At 40.2% G+C, this 17161-nt stretch overlaps 1 protein-coding gene across 3 annotated transcripts in view; it reads left to right on the plus strand.

Annotated features, from left to right (window-relative positions):
* fah (fumarylacetoacetate hydrolase (fumarylacetoacetase)) overlaps nucleotides 1–17161 on the plus strand; it is a 138398-nt gene that overhangs the window by 77091 nt on the left and 44146 nt on the right. Inside the window, exon 10 of one of the 3 annotated variants that reach the window (XM_016664785.1) lies at nucleotides 6589–6962. The exons of the other annotated variants lie outside the window; for them this stretch is intronic. Coding sequence (XP_016520271.1) covers nucleotides 6589–6720 — 132 coding nt within the window. The 3' untranslated portion in view covers nucleotides 6721–6962. Of the gene's footprint in view, nucleotides 1–6588; nucleotides 6963–17161 lie in introns of those variants that run through there. 3 annotated transcript variants of the gene reach the window in all.

A 17161-nucleotide genomic window follows, 5' to 3' on the forward strand; every position in this document is an offset into this window, starting at 1 on the left:
ATTTTATATTTATTTTTGTCAGATGGTGATGACAAAGTTCTGGGTCAGGTGATTAAAAATGTAATTTTAAAAAGAAATGTTGCAACTGGGAGCCTGCACCTTAGCATCTTTACATTTCCAAAACATTATTTGTCATATATGCATACAGTACATAAGGTTGAGAAATAATTTTTAAAAATTGTTGGGGAAAATTAAAACCCATTTTGTCCCTGTTCTCAAGAATCACTGACCTCTGTTTATTGCTGCTGGTGGCGCAGTGCAATGGCGCCCATCTTGCTGGTCCAGAGACAAGAGGGGTATGGCTGCAGGATGATTTGGAAAGCCACTCCCCGTGCTCTGGCCTTTCAAAATAAAAAACTAAACTAAAAACTCAGGCTAACCATTTTTCTCAGTGTCCAGATGTCCATTTGTTTCTCACAGCTGCAAGTCTTAAACCGACTTGCAGCTGGCAGAAAATACCTAAGTACATAGCCTGAAAAAACGAAACTGCCAGAAAATACACGCACCCTAGCTGGTCCGTGTATTTTCAGGCAGTTCGTTTTTTCGTTTGAAATGGAAAATTAAAAACCGGAAATAGACTCGTTTTTTCGTTTTCCGTTTAGAAAACCAAACTCCGAAATCGGATTTTTGGCTCGTTATCCGATTTCCCATTTAGTGCACAAAACAAAAATGGAAAAAACGAATAACAAGCTGTCAATTTCGACTTTCATTATTTCATTTTGGACAAGTGGTCTGACCCGGAAGTTCTCTCTGTCCGGCTTACACAGGGGGACCGTATCACACACATTATGCAGGCTGCAGGAAGACAAGCTTGTTCTTTTCAAGTTTCAGGCTATATACTGAAGTATTTTCTGCCACCCGCAAGTCAGTTTAAGTAATGCTCCTGTGAGAAACAAATAATACCGGACATCTGGTCACTGAGAAAAATGGTTAACCTGAGTTTTTAGTTTAGTTTTTTATTTTGAAAGGCCAGAGCACGGGGTAGTGGCTTTCCAAACCATCCTGCAGCCATACCTGTCGTCTCTGTACCAGCAAAATGGCCACCATTGCACTGCGCCACCAGCAGCGATAAATGGAGTTAAGTTTGTCACAAAAATTGTTTTAGGATGTTTTTAGACTAGAAAGTAGCCCTTATAACTTCATTTACACACTTAGTCCATGCAGTTTCTTTGAAATATACTCCGGAGTTTTCGGAGCAGCGTAGCTCCGCTAACGGGGCCAGGCGGCTCCAGGCTTAGCAGGCGGGTGGATTGTGTTTTCCCCGCTAACCGCGGCCTCTCTGGAGAGCTCGATACTTCTGAAGATGTTAGTATCTTCTAAACATTGACACAGTGTTCTCTTCCAATACCAGTTATTAATATTCCCTTTCTCTGATGTTTTTGTAGTTTGTAAATTATTCTTCCCTTCGATTGGCTTCTTACGTGCAGCGTGAACATTTTTTTAATATTTATTATTTTATTGTTTCATACGAGGAGAGGCCTCAGCTTCATGTTTGGAAGCAGCTTCCCAGAATCTCCCAGTGATCCTCTTCCTCCTCCTTACATCGTCTTCTTCACTATCTCCTCATCTTTTATGAGGAGATAGTGGATAGGAATATTTTTTCATGATTCCCCAAACATTGGCTGAATACCTGCTTGTCTGTTATTGTAATAAATACATTTTTATGAAAACATTTTGTCTGTTTATTTCGTAGGATTTGAGTTTAAAGCTCTGTCTACATATATATTGATACAAATTAAATATGAAATAATTCTTTTAATGTTTCTTGCTTATAAATCCAGTGCTAAGAAATAATGGAAAGAATCAACTCAAAAGTTGTTCATTATGTTTAGTCAGTTGAGAGCAATAAGTTATAAGTTTTCTAACACCAACTGATGTGCAAGATTTTTTTTAGATTAAAGCCAGAATGAAGACCTGTTTTCTTTCACAAATCCTCTTCCATAGGCTAATATTTATTTAGTTAAGCTTTTAATAATCTAATTGGCATACTTTAAAACATTTCCTGCCTGGTAGAAATAGATAAATTTTTATATTTTGGATAACATTTTCTGCTTGCTTGTTCATAACATACCAGTTTATAATTGGTATGCTATGCTATTCAGAAAGGAAAAACCTAAAGACCTATATGATTTGAATGACGGCGTTGGACAGAATGTTCTAGTCGTGGTTTGAGCGTCGTTTTAAAACCACAGCAGATTGAAGGTTGGTAAAAATTGGGCGGACTAGTGCTTTGGCCACCCAATTTCTTTATTTTTCCCCAAGTGGGAAATTTAAGTTTTAATGGAATTGGCAAATTTACATTGTGAAAGTGCAAAAATAATCTTCATTAGTTGATTGTTGCGTTATCATAGCTACAATCTGATGCAATGAGTTTAATCTTTGTGTGATTAAAAAGTTTCAGCATAAATAAATTGAAAAGTTTAAAATGTTTAAGACTTAAATATAAGATTGAACAGAACTGGCAAGCTTACTTCATAAAAGTACAACTAATACAGTTTGATTGTTGGTTTGCTATAGATACAATCTGATCCTATGAATTTAATTTTGCGTTTAATCTACTCAGTATGTCCACGATTGTCTTTCAGCAAATAACTAATTTTCTCCCAGAGTCCCTGTCTGAGATTCCACCAAATCTTTATTGAAATGCTGTTAGTAGTGGAAATGTTAACATATCATATTCTGCTTAAAGGATCCATGATTAGCTGTAACAATAGGCTTTTAGATTATTTCGTTTTTATAAATTTTAATAAAATATTGTCACACGGACGTTGCCATGTTGATCACGCTGCAATGCATTCTGGCATGTCTACAGGTCCGACTGTGCAATGAGCAATGAGTAACATCTTTAAGCCTTTTCAACTTTGAAGAACGTTCAAATTGATGGGAAAGTATAAATCGCAAGAGGTAATGAAGATGAGGAAGAGGACAGAGTTGGCTTAAGATGGTGTTTTGCTGCTGCTGCCGCCACCTTCACTTCCATAAATGAAACAATGAATGATACGTGCCTTTGGTCGGCAGTAGCAATAGCTCCGTAAACATATTAAGAATTCCCAGCGCTGCTNAATAGCTCCGTAAACATATTAAGAATTCCCAGCGCTGCTTATCTCTGATCTTTCTCCTAGTGTCTGCAGCTCCGTGTCCTGTCTGATAACAGTTGATTAGGGTCCGGTCTTTATCCAAATCCTGAACGGGATCTGGCGGCAGTAGCTATAGCTCTGTTAGCATTTAAAAGAGCTTCCATTGCTTCCTGTCTCTTATGTTTCTCCCAGCGTATGTAGCTCTACCTTATCCAGTAGCAACTGTTCCAGAGTATGGTGTGGGGAATTTTACTGCCATAAGTCAAGAGCACACATTTTCACTTTGAAAAAATAACTTAATTTCTTTGTTCTTAAAGTGAAACTAACCCCCAAATCAACTTTTTTTTTTTTGCTGATAAACTGTCTAGATAGGATAGGATAGGTTTAGTAGTGTTCTATCTCAGTGGTCCCGAACCTTTGGATCACCGCAGACCGGTCAGGGCTTGGCAGTCTGTGGCCCGGGAGGGCGGGGGAGTCACAAGGCACAGTTTCCAATTTTGTGTCCCAATTTTCTGTTTACGACAATCTTAGTTCTGATATTGTCACCGATCATCCTGCAGTGTGTTGTGTTACGTAGAACGTTGGACCGCTGCGATCTAAAATCGGGCATTCAACATGTTGGATTGTCTTGACCCTTTTATCGCAGCGTGTGGGGTTTTCCCTGACTGGGAGCGAGAACGTAACCTGTTGAATGTGACAGGTAGCCAATCAGAAAGCACAGTGACGTAAGCACGGAGGGGAATCCTAAACACCTGGCAAGCCAAAACCGAGAGTCCGGTGGACATCGGAGATGATGTGTGGAAACAGCATGAATGTTTATTCAGTATTTCGTACAAGGAATATCAACGATAATGAGAGGAACTGGAGCGAAACCGGTACCGCACTTTTCAGCTATCATTAACCTGACAAAATAGTTCTAATGATAAGGCTGTTCATTCATTCAGGGCGTGATGCTGACTCTAGCTCGCTTAAAATGAGTCCACACACTACTGCTATTGCTTCTATATCTTCATCCGTGTTTGTTTATTCTAAATTCACGTATGGTATGTTGGGGTTTTTAGGGTTTGTAATAATGGAATCGGTTCACGTGTGTTGCTCCTGCCGTGTGGCTGGACACACAAACCAATCGAACCTGTTGTACTTTTATCAGCTCTGTGTGGTCACAGAGGTTTGGAAAATTGGCCGACAATTCTTAAATTGTGCTATATGAACCAGACTTAAGACTCACAAGCCATACTCCTCTCCTCTTGTCTCAACCACTGCCCTAAAACTCTTTGACTCTTGTCTTCAAAATAAGATACTGTGGCAGATACAATGTATGTATTTAACACCCGAATACATGCTCTTATTGTGAAGGGGAGAAGGTGAGGTGAAAAGACACCAACAGTTGTCCTTCATTCCATTTTTGGTTTTGGATGGAAGACATTGACAATAAAACAAGACTCAAATTACTTTTTCATCTTTTTTCTGCTGACTTCCACAATATAGACACGCCACAAAAATGAACATTTTACTTTCATGAAAATTTTAACTCTTAACGACAAATTAATGGGAGCCCTGAGCTTATTTCTGTGCAACGAGACAGTCCCATCTGGGAGTGATGAGAGAGACACCCGAAGTGTTGCTTATGCACAGGGTCCTTACTTGGTCTCTATGTGGCGAAACAGTTTGAGCGCTTCATTCCCTCATTAGCGAGACGGTCGACGCATATCATCCAGAAAGGTCTTGGAATGTGAGAATCACCTACCGGGATAAATCCATTCTCCTGTCTCTTCTCCTGGCCTTGTCCCTTCGCAAAGAAACTTTCCAAAGACATCTGATCTGTTTCTTACTAATTTTGCTGCTTGTGGGCTCAATGTTGGCGCGCAAGACGTAACCAAGAGAATCCGGTTATAGGATTTTCAAAATAAGAGATCCTCCAGACTCAGGTAATGCATATAACGGAAATAATTAATTATTTCTTGTGAGGCCCGGTACCAATTGGTCCGCGGACTGGGGGTTGGGGATGACTGTTTTATCTCTTTGTTTCTGTGCAAATTTAGACATGTTTATGCAATTCATTATTTTTGTTTATGCAAAATAATGCTTTTAGGCATTATTTGGTGCAGTTTGGTATAACTTCATCACAGCCTGGTTTAGATAGTTAGATAGTTTAGAGCACAGTGCTCCCTCCCCACCTCTGTCCGCCCAATGGTGAGTTAGAATTTGGTGTAGTAAAGGTTGCCATGGCAACCTGTGAGCATTGGTTGATAGTGGTACTCAGCTTTACAAATGCATGATTTATTTGCAATATTGACACAAAGTGACATGGGTCTGCTCTGCTCTGACTATGTGGTGAAGGCATGGTGTTGAACGGATGACTGTGTCAGACTGGCTGCAGTGCTGAAGAAGCAGAAAAGAATCTGCAAGCAAGCAGGGAACTTTTTTTGAGAACAAAAAGATGAAACCCTGCTTTCAAACTGAAAGCCTAAGCACAAGTATTACAAGTTCTGAGAACAACGAAATTAAATTCTGCTTTCAAAGTGAAAATGTGTGCTCTCGACTTATGGCAGTAAAATCCCCCCATACATTTGCTTGGCTGCTGGTTTAGGCCCTTTGTGGACAAAAATTGTTGGAATTCAATTGTTTTTAGCTTGTAAAGGTAACGATCACCTGTTAAAGCCTTAATCAGTTTTGCCTGTACAAATTAATCAAAATCTTTCTAGAGAAATGTTGAAAGTAGGTCCTTCGGAAATTGTGTTTGGCTTTAGCTCACAATTTCCAAGCCAGAAATTGGCTCGGAAATTGTGAAAATGGTCTTTTCTTTTCACCAGTCAAACTCATTATGTTAAACAACAACTCAGGGAAAGTTAGCCTTCCTGTATTTACTTTGTAGATTCCAGTACAGAACCGCATCACCAACCCAGAAGGTGAAAAAATAGCAACCTCAATGGGAGAAAAATATTATGAAAGATACAATTTTTTTGAAGTAATTATGAGCATTGGCATATCACAAACAGCAATTTTTTATTTAACAGTTTTCCTATTAACTAAACAATTGCTGTTTGTGATATGTTGGCCTATATTTAGGCCAACATGTTGTTCAACTAATCTAGGATCCCTTTAAGGTTCAATAACACCTTGGGCCAGCCCTGCTCAGAATCAAAGAATAATCTGTGAAATGATACATCACGACAAAGGCCTTCTTAAACTAATTTAGAATAATGAAGAGTGTGCAAGAGTCCGTCTATGTATGGTTTAAGTATGTTTCTGCTACACTTTTAACTTTTTCCAGAATATATTTCTGTTTTTCTCTTTGGTATATAACCATGGAATAACAGCTCCCCAAAAAACCTTTTCACTTTGTTCTGCCATTCTACAATGAATAAATTAGCTGAACTAAAACAAACGTATTTTATTTTGTTCATTTTGTTTACTTTACTAATTTGATAGAAATTCATTCCATTTGTGCTTCAGTGTTGTGACTGTGAGACCACCTTTGTTAATTTTTTTTTCCAACCTTATTTTGCAGGATCCCCAACCTCTCCCATATCTACAACATGAAGATGCATATTCCTTCAACATTAACCTGTTTGTGTCACTCAAGGGTACTGTACACATCCAAACACACACAAGAAACTTGCAAAAATTCGGTGTACATTGAACTACAGATGAAAGAGTTTTTATTTGTCATATACAATCATCTACAGTTGAAACTACAAGTTTGCATGCAGAACATTTTTTTTTTCTGCAAGTGAGATTGTGAGAATCTGAAGTTAAATGAGACCAATCTTCTCTTGTGTTAGATTAGTTACAATTACAATTATTTATGATTATAAATGCTAGAGAACTTAGTGAACACATTTATTAGGATTTTTTTTTTTTGCCATTTTTTATTTCAGAAGTTTACATACATATGGTCAACATCAGCTGCGACAGACTGGCGACCTGTCCAGGGCGTACCCTGCCTCTCGCCCGAAAGGTTAGCTGGAGATAGGCTCCAGTAACCCTCCCGACCCCATTAGGGAGAACGGTGTATAGAAAATGGATGGATGGTCAACGTCAGAGATTATTGTCATTTAAACTGTATGACTTCTTTCATATCATAAAATTCCTCAAATATTTTTAGACAACCATGTCTACCCTTGGAACAATCAACACCCGATCCAGGATCCTTAAATTAAAGTCTTTTTTCATACGAAACAAACTGTAAATCATAATTTTAATTGCTTTTCTAATGTGCCGTCCAATTAAAAAAAATTGGATGGAAAACAGGTAATGTAAATTCCAAAATCTTCTTTGACAATGTCTTTTGTATCAGGAATGTAAAAAACACATGTCCATGTTCCTATATTACATGACTTTTAATGAAAAATAGCTGTCTGTTCAAATAATAATAGTAATATAAAACAAATAATTATAAAAATTAATACAAAATCCATATTTCATAAAAAAAGTTAATATTTGTCTACTAGAGGAACTATTTGAACCATGTCTTATTTATGTACATGGAAACATCCTTCAACAGAATTTTTTTTCACAGTTTTTAACAATTTTTGTCCCACGGTGAAGGGTTCCGGTGTACCAGGAGCAAAGTTAAAGGTAAATGTAAATATGCTGATTTACACAAAGATCCAGCCATCCATTTTCTTTACACCCTTGTCCCGAGTGGGGTCGGGAGGGGTGCTGGTGCCTATCTCCAGCGAATGTTTCGGGCGAGATACGGGGTACACCCTGAACAGGTTGCCAGGTTGCAGGGCATTACACAAAGATATAAATATAAAATGAAAAAGAAATAAAATCTGAATAGTCTCTTTTATGTGAAGTCACATGGGCGCGGCACAGAAGATTGGCAGCCGACTAGGTGCTCTCCGTGCTCACGTGTCGGTGCTCGCTAACGTGATTAGTTGACAATAATGTTGTAAGGGGCTTTTATTTAGTGTCACTCCCCTTAATTGAGGTAGGATAGCCTGGTTATAGACATTTTCTTATGAAGAAAAGTATTACAATCTCGCAATGGTCACAGGCCACGTTCCCACCTGCTGCTGCAGGTGGGAACCTGCAGCAGTCCTTCATGAGCAGAACATGAAGGAACACCTCCTCCACCTAATCTGGCCAGTTTATTTTCGGAAGTGGTTAAAATGAGTAACATGCTATAAAAAAAGGTACTGATGTTTCCTACAATAACAGTAACAATAACTGCTTTGAATTTGTGTTGTTTCATCATTAGTGACCATGTAGCCTGATGTTTTTGTTGTTCTCTTGGTTTGTTTTACTTCATGTCTGTTTGGACTTCAAAATGACAATTGTTCTCTGTGGTGCCAAAGCTTGTAAACTGACGCTACCTGAGCTTTATTATTTGGGTATAAAGTTCCCTGTCATTAGCTGCGCTGCCAGGCCAGCACTGACTTATTCTGCTAGTGACATAACTAAAGAGCTGGCAGAGGAAAGGTTTTCACTGCTGTGAAAAAGCTGCAGGAGTGCAACATTAAATAAACCTCAAAAATAAGTCTCAAAAATCCTTGTGCGCTTGCAACCTGATCTGTGTGTGAATGCAGTTTTGTCTGTATCAGGCGACTCGTGCACAGTTAACATTTGTAGCTGTAGGAGGAGGTTTGAATTAATAAATATCAAATTTGTGAGGTTGAAGTTGACAAATCTGTATGTAAGATTTTATGTTTGTAGAGACTGTAATTGTGCATGTGTACTTTTATTTTGTATTTGTTTCTTAATAGTACTGTGTGCATTTAACCACATATTTACAAGTACCTGGAGTTGCGCACAAAATGTTTTTTTTATGGTTTACAAGTCATGTTTCACAGATACAAAGATCCAAAATTACATATGAAGAGGATTACATGGATTACAAATCCAGTTTCACACACGCACGGGTATTTTGAGACCATTTTCTCTCCATACCACTGAAGCATTTTTTTTTATGGGCAAATCTATAGCAGATGCTTCAAGGAAGAGAAAAATATTTTTTGTAAAATTCAAGAATTAGGAAGGGAAATCAGAAAATTTGGTTAGTTATTATGATGATTTATTTTAACAAGGCAATTGTGGGCTTAAGTTTCAGTTAAATGAAATTTGAAACAAAAAAGTGGAATATTCCCTGTTCAATATAAAAACTTCATTTTATGAAGAAGAAACTGGACTGGATTGCTTTTTATTTAACTCTTTGAAACTCTTTAGGGAAACTAACACTAACACTCATGTTGTGAATTAACACTGTATTTTTAACATACAACACTTACACTGGAAATCTAAAACTTGAATTTGCTGTGTAGCTACAATCTGATGCTATGAGTTTAATCTTTGAGTTTGAGCTTTGTTTGTTCTTACAAATCAAACTGTGATCATAACTTATTGCTCTTTAGGTTCGCCAATTAAATCAGTCCTCCTCTCCCAGATTTCACTAAATTTAACACAGAAGTTGTAAGCGGTACTGATGTGTTTAGCAGCAAGAGGGGCCCCTAAGTCACATTCTGCTCCAGGCCTCATGCAGCCTTGGACTGGCCCTGCATGATGAGTTAAATCCGCTGCGCTACGCAGAGATGCACAACAAACGGGATATTTAATTTAATGCTGCTAATGTGGCTTTAGTAGCTCTTCCATTTTGTGTCTGTTGAGTTTTTAACAAGGGGACACAGAAACTATTTTGGTTGGTCCAGTTAATGGGACGAGTTTCTCAGCCGCGCGCATTAACTCTGGTTCACTAAGTGGACAAAGCATTTGGTATGGTTTGATGCATCATGTAACTGGAAAAATACTATTACTAATAATAAAATAATATACAACCAGCATGATGCGTGACTGCGAAGCGGCGAGTGCGAAAGCGCCTCACCAGGCTGAACCTGCATGATGAGGTTAGCGCTGGTTCGTTAACCAGCAACGCTCCGACCAACCGGGAACACAGACATAAACTTGATCAGCACAGATAGAGCCGGGCGCTGGACAGCGTATTGAGATGGAAAAGCCGCACAAAATTCTTTGTCCACAAACATAAATCATTCTCACCGCTCTCTCAATGCACCTCTGAAAGCTCCACTACAAGTTATTCCTGCGGTTCACGTAGAGCTGCGCAACCAGAGCTAACGCGGTGGGGTTTAAACTCCTACCTTGATCAAAAACTCTGGAAAGAAACATAATTATTCACAGGGGGTTGATGCAAATATCCATACAGGTTAGCTTGTGTCCAGTTTGAGTGAACGGAGGCGTGGATCCGCGCCGAGGTAAACTTAAGTCATCCATCTGCTGCAGCGTGCGAGGCAACGCGCAGAGGTGCCAGCGGTGTGATTGGTCAGTGCGCTGCCGGTTTTAAATGCATAAACTATAAACCTATCTTCTATAAACATATCTTTTAAGAATAAATCTGCTCTGGCAGTGAAACGCTTAGAGAAACAGACGATTGCAATACGGCAAAAAAAAAAATTGCTTTTTTTATTTTTTTATTTTTAATTTTTCTAAAAACATAAACAAGAAATGCTTAGCCTGGCAGCAGGGCTAGCAAAGCATGGCGGGCAGCCAGGCATATAATACACTGGCAGAAACCCTGTGTTCAGTGCATTGGGCTCTCTCAATTGCTGTGAAGTCAAATCAGAAAAAGAAAAGAAAAAAGACATGGGCTCACTGTGTTCCACACGGACATAAAAGAGGGATGGACAATGAGAAAAGCGGAAGAGAAAGCTAAACAAAAAGGACGGGCGTTGCGGACTCTTTTGATCAGAGATCCTAGTCGACCTGTGCAGAACTGGATGAATCTGTGGATGGGCAGAGAGGCAGCCAAAGACAAGACAAAAGACAAAAGCCTTATTGTTTATGAGATTGGACTGCAAGGTTGCCTACATTCCTCCAGCCGGGCCTCCAGCTTTGCCAGCCGGCCCATTAACTGATTGATTTTTATGATCGAACTGATTTTTGTTTTGTTGAATAATGGATTTGGGTGTTAAGTTAACTTGAAGCTATTTGTATTTATTTTTCTTCTTTTTGGGTTTGTTTAAAGGTTTTTACCGGCTTCTGGACCAATTGTGAACATGTCCTGACACACACTAATAAATAAATGGAGGATAAAATTGGTCCTTCAAGTAAAATCTTGTTGATTAAAGTTTGCATCAATTCATCCATCCCTTTTCAAGTGCGGAAGCTGCACAGTTTAAAAAAGAACTTGACAGTAAAAACTAGCTACAAACTGCTGGAGAACAAAAAAAACTAATTGAAGGATCTTGATAAAGAAGAGACAGTTGCTGACATTTGTTTGGTTCACATCTCTGAACAACTGAGAATGATTCAAAAGATGGCAGAGTCAGCTAATGGGAAGACTGTTGAACAATTAAAGAAGGAGAGAACGACAGCGAAGATGTCCCTAAGTTGATTGATCAATAATATAACTCGGACACATGAGGACATGACTGAAGAGGAATTAAAGGACAGTTTCAACAAGCTCAACATAGAGACTGGAAAAGTAATGACAGCAAATGATGATCTGGAAGAAAGTCTCATCGCAGAAGTGGAATCCAAATTGGGTGAAGATGAAGAAGCCGTACTGACTGAACAGCAGAAATCTGACCTGGAAAAAACAGCAAAAGAATGTGAAGCAAAGGCTTAATCCAGGAGACCCTGTGGAGAACTTTTGGAAAGATTGAACTGTTAATTGCACTTCATGTAGCAGAATCAGAATGTGGGCATGTTGCCACTATTAAACCGGGAGTGGAAAAAGAGGCATATGACTTCACTCTAAGCCACCTGAAGGAACTTTTAAAGGCTGTGTTAAGGAATAACACCAAGTGTTTGGAAATACATGATGATAAATCATACTGCAAACCTGGGTTTTTGTGCAAGAATCAAAGCTGCAGGAATGGGGATGATCCACATCACTATTATCTATGCCCAAGTGCTGAAGCTAAGAAAAGCAACACAGTCCAGAGGAGGAACCAAATCAGTCCAGAAGACGACAAAGTAGCAGAAGGTACACACAGGATCAAGAAGAATTTCTTAAGAAATTGCCACCCGAGTTGGCCAAACATTGTAGAAATGTATTTTCAAATACTGCATCTAAAGTCTTTAATACAACTCAGAATAAGTCAAATCTTCTGATGGATAGTGGAGTGCGGGAACTGCCAGTGTTAATGATGCTTCTTGAAGTAACTGCAAATGCTGGACAAAAGATTAATTGATTTGGCGTCAGATACAAATTACATAACTCATAAGGCTGCAAGCAGATTAAACCTCAAAAGTAAGGAGATCACGCTCATTGTCCATGGAGTTGGAGGGATGAAAGTTTGCGTGGAGACAAAACGTTACCTCCTGAAGATTTGTGTGAAAACCTCCAGAGGCACTTTTAAACCTTACCAGCTTGTTTGTTATGGACTTGACAGCATTGCAGATATTCATAAGCATGTTAAAGCAAAACAGCTGCAAAGATTTTTTCCAGATGTGCCACTGGATGAAATTGTAAGACCCAGAGAAATAAGCTTACTCGTAAGCCACAGGGAAGGTCAGTTGACACCACAAAGAATTAGAGTTGTGGGGAACCTTGTACTCTGGGATGGCACTTTAGGAAAAGTGGTTGGAGGAACTTATCCAGAACTGTTTGAGGAACTTGCCATGACAGTTCATACAACCAAAAGACATTTTGCAAGGTCAATGAGGACAGCTGCTGTGAGATATGAATAATTCATTCATGAAATCCCACAGCATCCACCATCAGGTCTCCATTTAACTTAAGGCATCAAAGAGTGCAACTACAAGCCTAGATTTCTTGGAGTGGTGGAGGTGGAACAGTATTGGCGCGGCTTGTGAACCCAAGTGTGGAGGTTGTCTTTGTGGAAACTGTCAGCTGGGAGGAAAAGCGATGACACTTGCTGAAGAAAGGGAGCTTGAAATAGTGAAGGAAGGCCTCACCTGCAATGAAGGAGACAGACACACTGACGAACCTCATTGGCATGCTAGGCACCCATGGCTGGAAGATTTAGCATCCCTGCCAGACAACAGAAATGCAGTCAAAGCTACATTTTTTAGAACAGAGAAGCAACTGACTAAAGAACCTGACTGGAAAGCTGCTTACACTGAACAAGTGCATGACATGCTTCAGCGTGGAGCTGCAATGAAATTGTCTCAGGAAGCAATCAGCAAATGGAAAGGCCCAGTGTGGTATGTAAGCCACCTAATTGCGCTGAATCCACACTCTGTGACAACTCCTGTAAGACTTGTGTGGAATAGCAGTCAGAAATTTAAAGGGACAAGTATGAATGACCTGCTGATGTAAGGCCCAGATGTCCTAAACCAGATCCGTGCTGTCCCATTAAGGTTCCGAGAAGGAGCTTATGCTGCATTAGGAGATATAAAGAAAATGTATAATTCTGTTTGACTGGAAGAAAGAGAAGTTATCCTGCACAGATTTATTTGGCGTGATTCAGAGGATGAAAAAGTTGGAGATTATGCAATAACAAGAGTGAACATTGGAGATAAACCTGGAGGATGCATTGCACAGTTGGCGATGCGGGAAACTGCAAGTTTACTCTAATTTATTTGTCTTAAAGAGGAGCGGCAAGTCATCCAGAATAACAGCTATGTTAACATTCTGACGTCCCACAATGACCCAAACAGGTTAAAGAAAATCACAGAAAATGTGGAGTGCATTCTTAAAGCTGGTGGTTTCAAACTTAAACCCTGGGTGTTTTCTGGGCAAAGTGGGAGGAAAGATTGTAACAACAAACAGGATGAAGTGAAAGGAAAGACCATGGTTCTACCAAACCAAATGCGTGATGAGGACAATAAAGTACTCGGTCTGGGGTACACTGTGGAGGAGGATAAACTCCATGTCATAGTTAGCATAATTTTTTCAAAAAGGGAAAAAAAAAGATGCGACTTGGACAAGACCTCCAGTTGGACCAAATCAGAAGTCAAACACCAAATCCTTTGACAAGGCGAGAGCTCCTTAGTCAGGTGTCTGGTCTGTATGACCCACTTGGCTTGGTAACTCCTGCAAAATAGAAGGGGGTAATCCTGGTGCGGAAAGCCTTCCAAGAGGCAAAGAATGTGAGTAACCAAGTAAAAGACACCTGGGATTTAGCACTCTCAAATGGCCTTAGAGAAGATGCAACCAAGCACTTTGAAGAGTACACTCAGCTTAGTAAGATCCAATTTGACAGAGCATTAACTCCCTTTCATAACTGCAGTGACTCCTTAGCAATTACATTTTCAGATGGAAGTGAATATGCTTATGGAGCAGTGTTGCATCTGAGGTGGGGATCAGTTCAAGACCCAATCATCAGGCTGGTGGAATCCAAGGCTAGGCTAACTCCATTGGATCAAAAAGCTGAGGCTGTTAAAGCACAGATATGTGGAGCTGTGCTCGCATCACGATTAAAGAAGTACTTTGAGATGCACAGCCAAATCAAAATTGAGAGGTGGCATCACCTCACTGATAAACAGTTCTTGGAGCAATTTAAAGAGAGAGCTATGGGTTTCAATCATTCTTTGCAAATAGAATTGGAGAGATCCAGAGCAATACAAGAATCCAAGATTGGTGGTGGATTCCTGGGGATCAAAACATTGCTGAGGAGCCAGCCCTCAAGATCTTGATATGCTCTCAGGGACATTTTCCTTGCTGCTCAGATGGGTGCCAACTTTCCCAACACAACCACAGATAGGTTGGTGGTTTATCAAGACAAAGAGTCTGGATTATTAGTCTGTGGCAGCAGTATACAGATCTTTAGAGAAGACAGAGTTGCAGTTCCCATCATACCCCATGATGCCTGGGTGTCAACACTGTTGGGCCGAGAAGCTCACAATGCTGCACATGATGGAATTGCTGGGACCCTACTGAGGATGAGGCAGAAAGCATGGGTTGTAAAAGGACAGAGGATAGCCCAAAAGATTGTTGACAGCTGAATGGTCTGTAGGAAAGCTCGAACTCTGAAGTGTCAGCAGTTAATGGGTGATTTGCTGCCTGAGAGGGCTGAGCCTGCCCCTCCTTTCAAGTTCATTTCAGTCGATCTCTTCGGGCCTTATCATGTCAGAGATGATGTCAAAAAAAGGGTGACGATTAAGATCTGCGGAGTCGTCTTTTGCTGTATGACCAGTAGAGCTATTCACACCGAATTGGCAAGCTCGCTTTCCACTGAAAGTTTCCTGATGGCTTATCAGAGATTTACTGCGATCCAAGGTTATCCACAGAAGATCTCGTCTGATGCAGGCACCAATTTTATTGGAGCAAAACCAGTTTTGGAGGAGCTGTATAGATATCTGGGCACCCAAAATATATCAGGTTTGAAAGAAACTGCAGTAAAGAATGGGACTGAGTGGGTGTGGAAAATCCTTCCCGCAGACTCACCTCACAGGAACGGAGCTGATGAAGCTGCTGTTGGCATTGTGAAAAGAGCTTTCCAGAGTCTTGGTCAAGAATTTGCATCAACTTTTAGTGAATTTTATGCAACTCTTTATAACGCTGCCAATCTTGCAAATGAGCGCCCAATCAATGCCAGAATACAGAGTCAAGAGGGTTGTATTCAGTACATCACTCCTAACAGTCTTTTCCTTGGACGAGCATCTCAGAGTGGTGATGAGAAAATGTTCGATTTTTCCAGCTATTCATTCAAACGACTTAGAGCTATGCAAAATGAGGTTACTAAGTTCTGGAACAGTTGGAGGCAGCTGGCTGATCCCAACCTTTTTGTGAGGAGCAAATGGCACGCTTCCCAGAGAAATGTTGCTGTTGGGGACATCATCTGGTTGTGTGACCAAAATGCACTTAGGACAGTTTAAGCCGGGCAAAGTTGTAAGTGCTAATCCCGACAAGAACGGTGTTGTGAGGGACGTAAATGTCCATGTTGTTAAGCTAAGATCAACTCATCCACCAAAGAAAGATAAAATCAAGACCAGCATTCTTCACAGGGATGTTAGGAGGCTCATTATCTTAATACCGGTAGAGGAACAAATGGAAAGCCAAACCAGGGAGGAATAAAACTCCAGATGTACCAAATACGACAGCGGAACTGCGATCTTCCCAGTGGTTCATGGAAAGATCGAGTGGGAGGTGTGAAGTCAAATCAGAAAAAGAAAAGAAAAAAAAGACATGCGCTTACTGTGTCCCACACGGACCTAAAAGAGGGACGGACAATGAGAAAAGCAGAAGAGAAAGCCAAACAAAGAGGATGGGAGTTGCGGACTCTTTTGATCAGAGATCCTAGTCGACCTGTGCGGAAATGGATGAATCTGTGGACGGGCAGAGAGGCAGCCAGGCCTCCAGTTTTGCTGGCCGGCCCATTAACAGCAACGTCTGAATTGAAGTGGTGGATTGTGGCGTTGATTGATTGATTTTTATGATCGAACTGATTGTTGTGTTGTTGAATAATGGATTTGGATGTTAAGTTAACTAGAAGCTATTTATATTTATACAATAAATATACATGACTAATATTGAAAAGTAAATATATTTATATTTAAATAAATGTAAATATTATGTAAATGTAAATCAGTGGTCCCCGGACCGGTACCGGTCTGTGGACCAATTAGTACCGGGCCGCGCAAGAAATAATTAAATATTTCTGTCTTATGTATTACTTGAGTCTGGAGGATCTTTTATTTTGAAAATCCTTTACTTGCGTGCTAACACTGAGCTCTCAAGCAGCAAAATGAGTAAGAAACAGATCAGGTGTCTTTGGAAAGTTTCTTTGCAAAGGGGAAAAGGACTAGAGAAGAGACAGGAGGATGGATTTATCCCAGACCAGTAGGTGAGTCCCACTTTACAAGCTCGCTCTGCGTAACATGCGGCGACTGGCTGCTAATGAGGCAATGAAGCCTTCAAACTGCTTCGCCACATAGAGACAGAGCACGCTGTGCATACAAGCAACACTTCAGGTGTCATTGTCTCCCATCACTCCCAGATGGGACCGTCTCGCTGCAGAGAAACAAACTCAGGGCTCCCGTTGGTCATTATCGTGAGTTAAATTTTTCACGAAAGTAAAATGTTCATTTTTGTGCCGCATCTGTATCTTATTTTGAAGGGATATGTAAACGTTACCATAGCGACCAGAGTCAGAGAGCGTTTGGGCAGTGATCGAGAGGAGAGGAGTAGAGCTTGTGAGTCTTAAGTCTGGTTT

This window comes from Poecilia formosa, unplaced genomic scaffold (assembly GCF_000485575.1).
Source record: "Poecilia formosa unplaced genomic scaffold, Poecilia_formosa-5.1.2 Scaffold511, whole genome shotgun sequence".
Lineage (NCBI taxonomy): Eukaryota > Metazoa > Chordata > Actinopteri > Cyprinodontiformes > Poeciliidae > Poecilia > Poecilia formosa.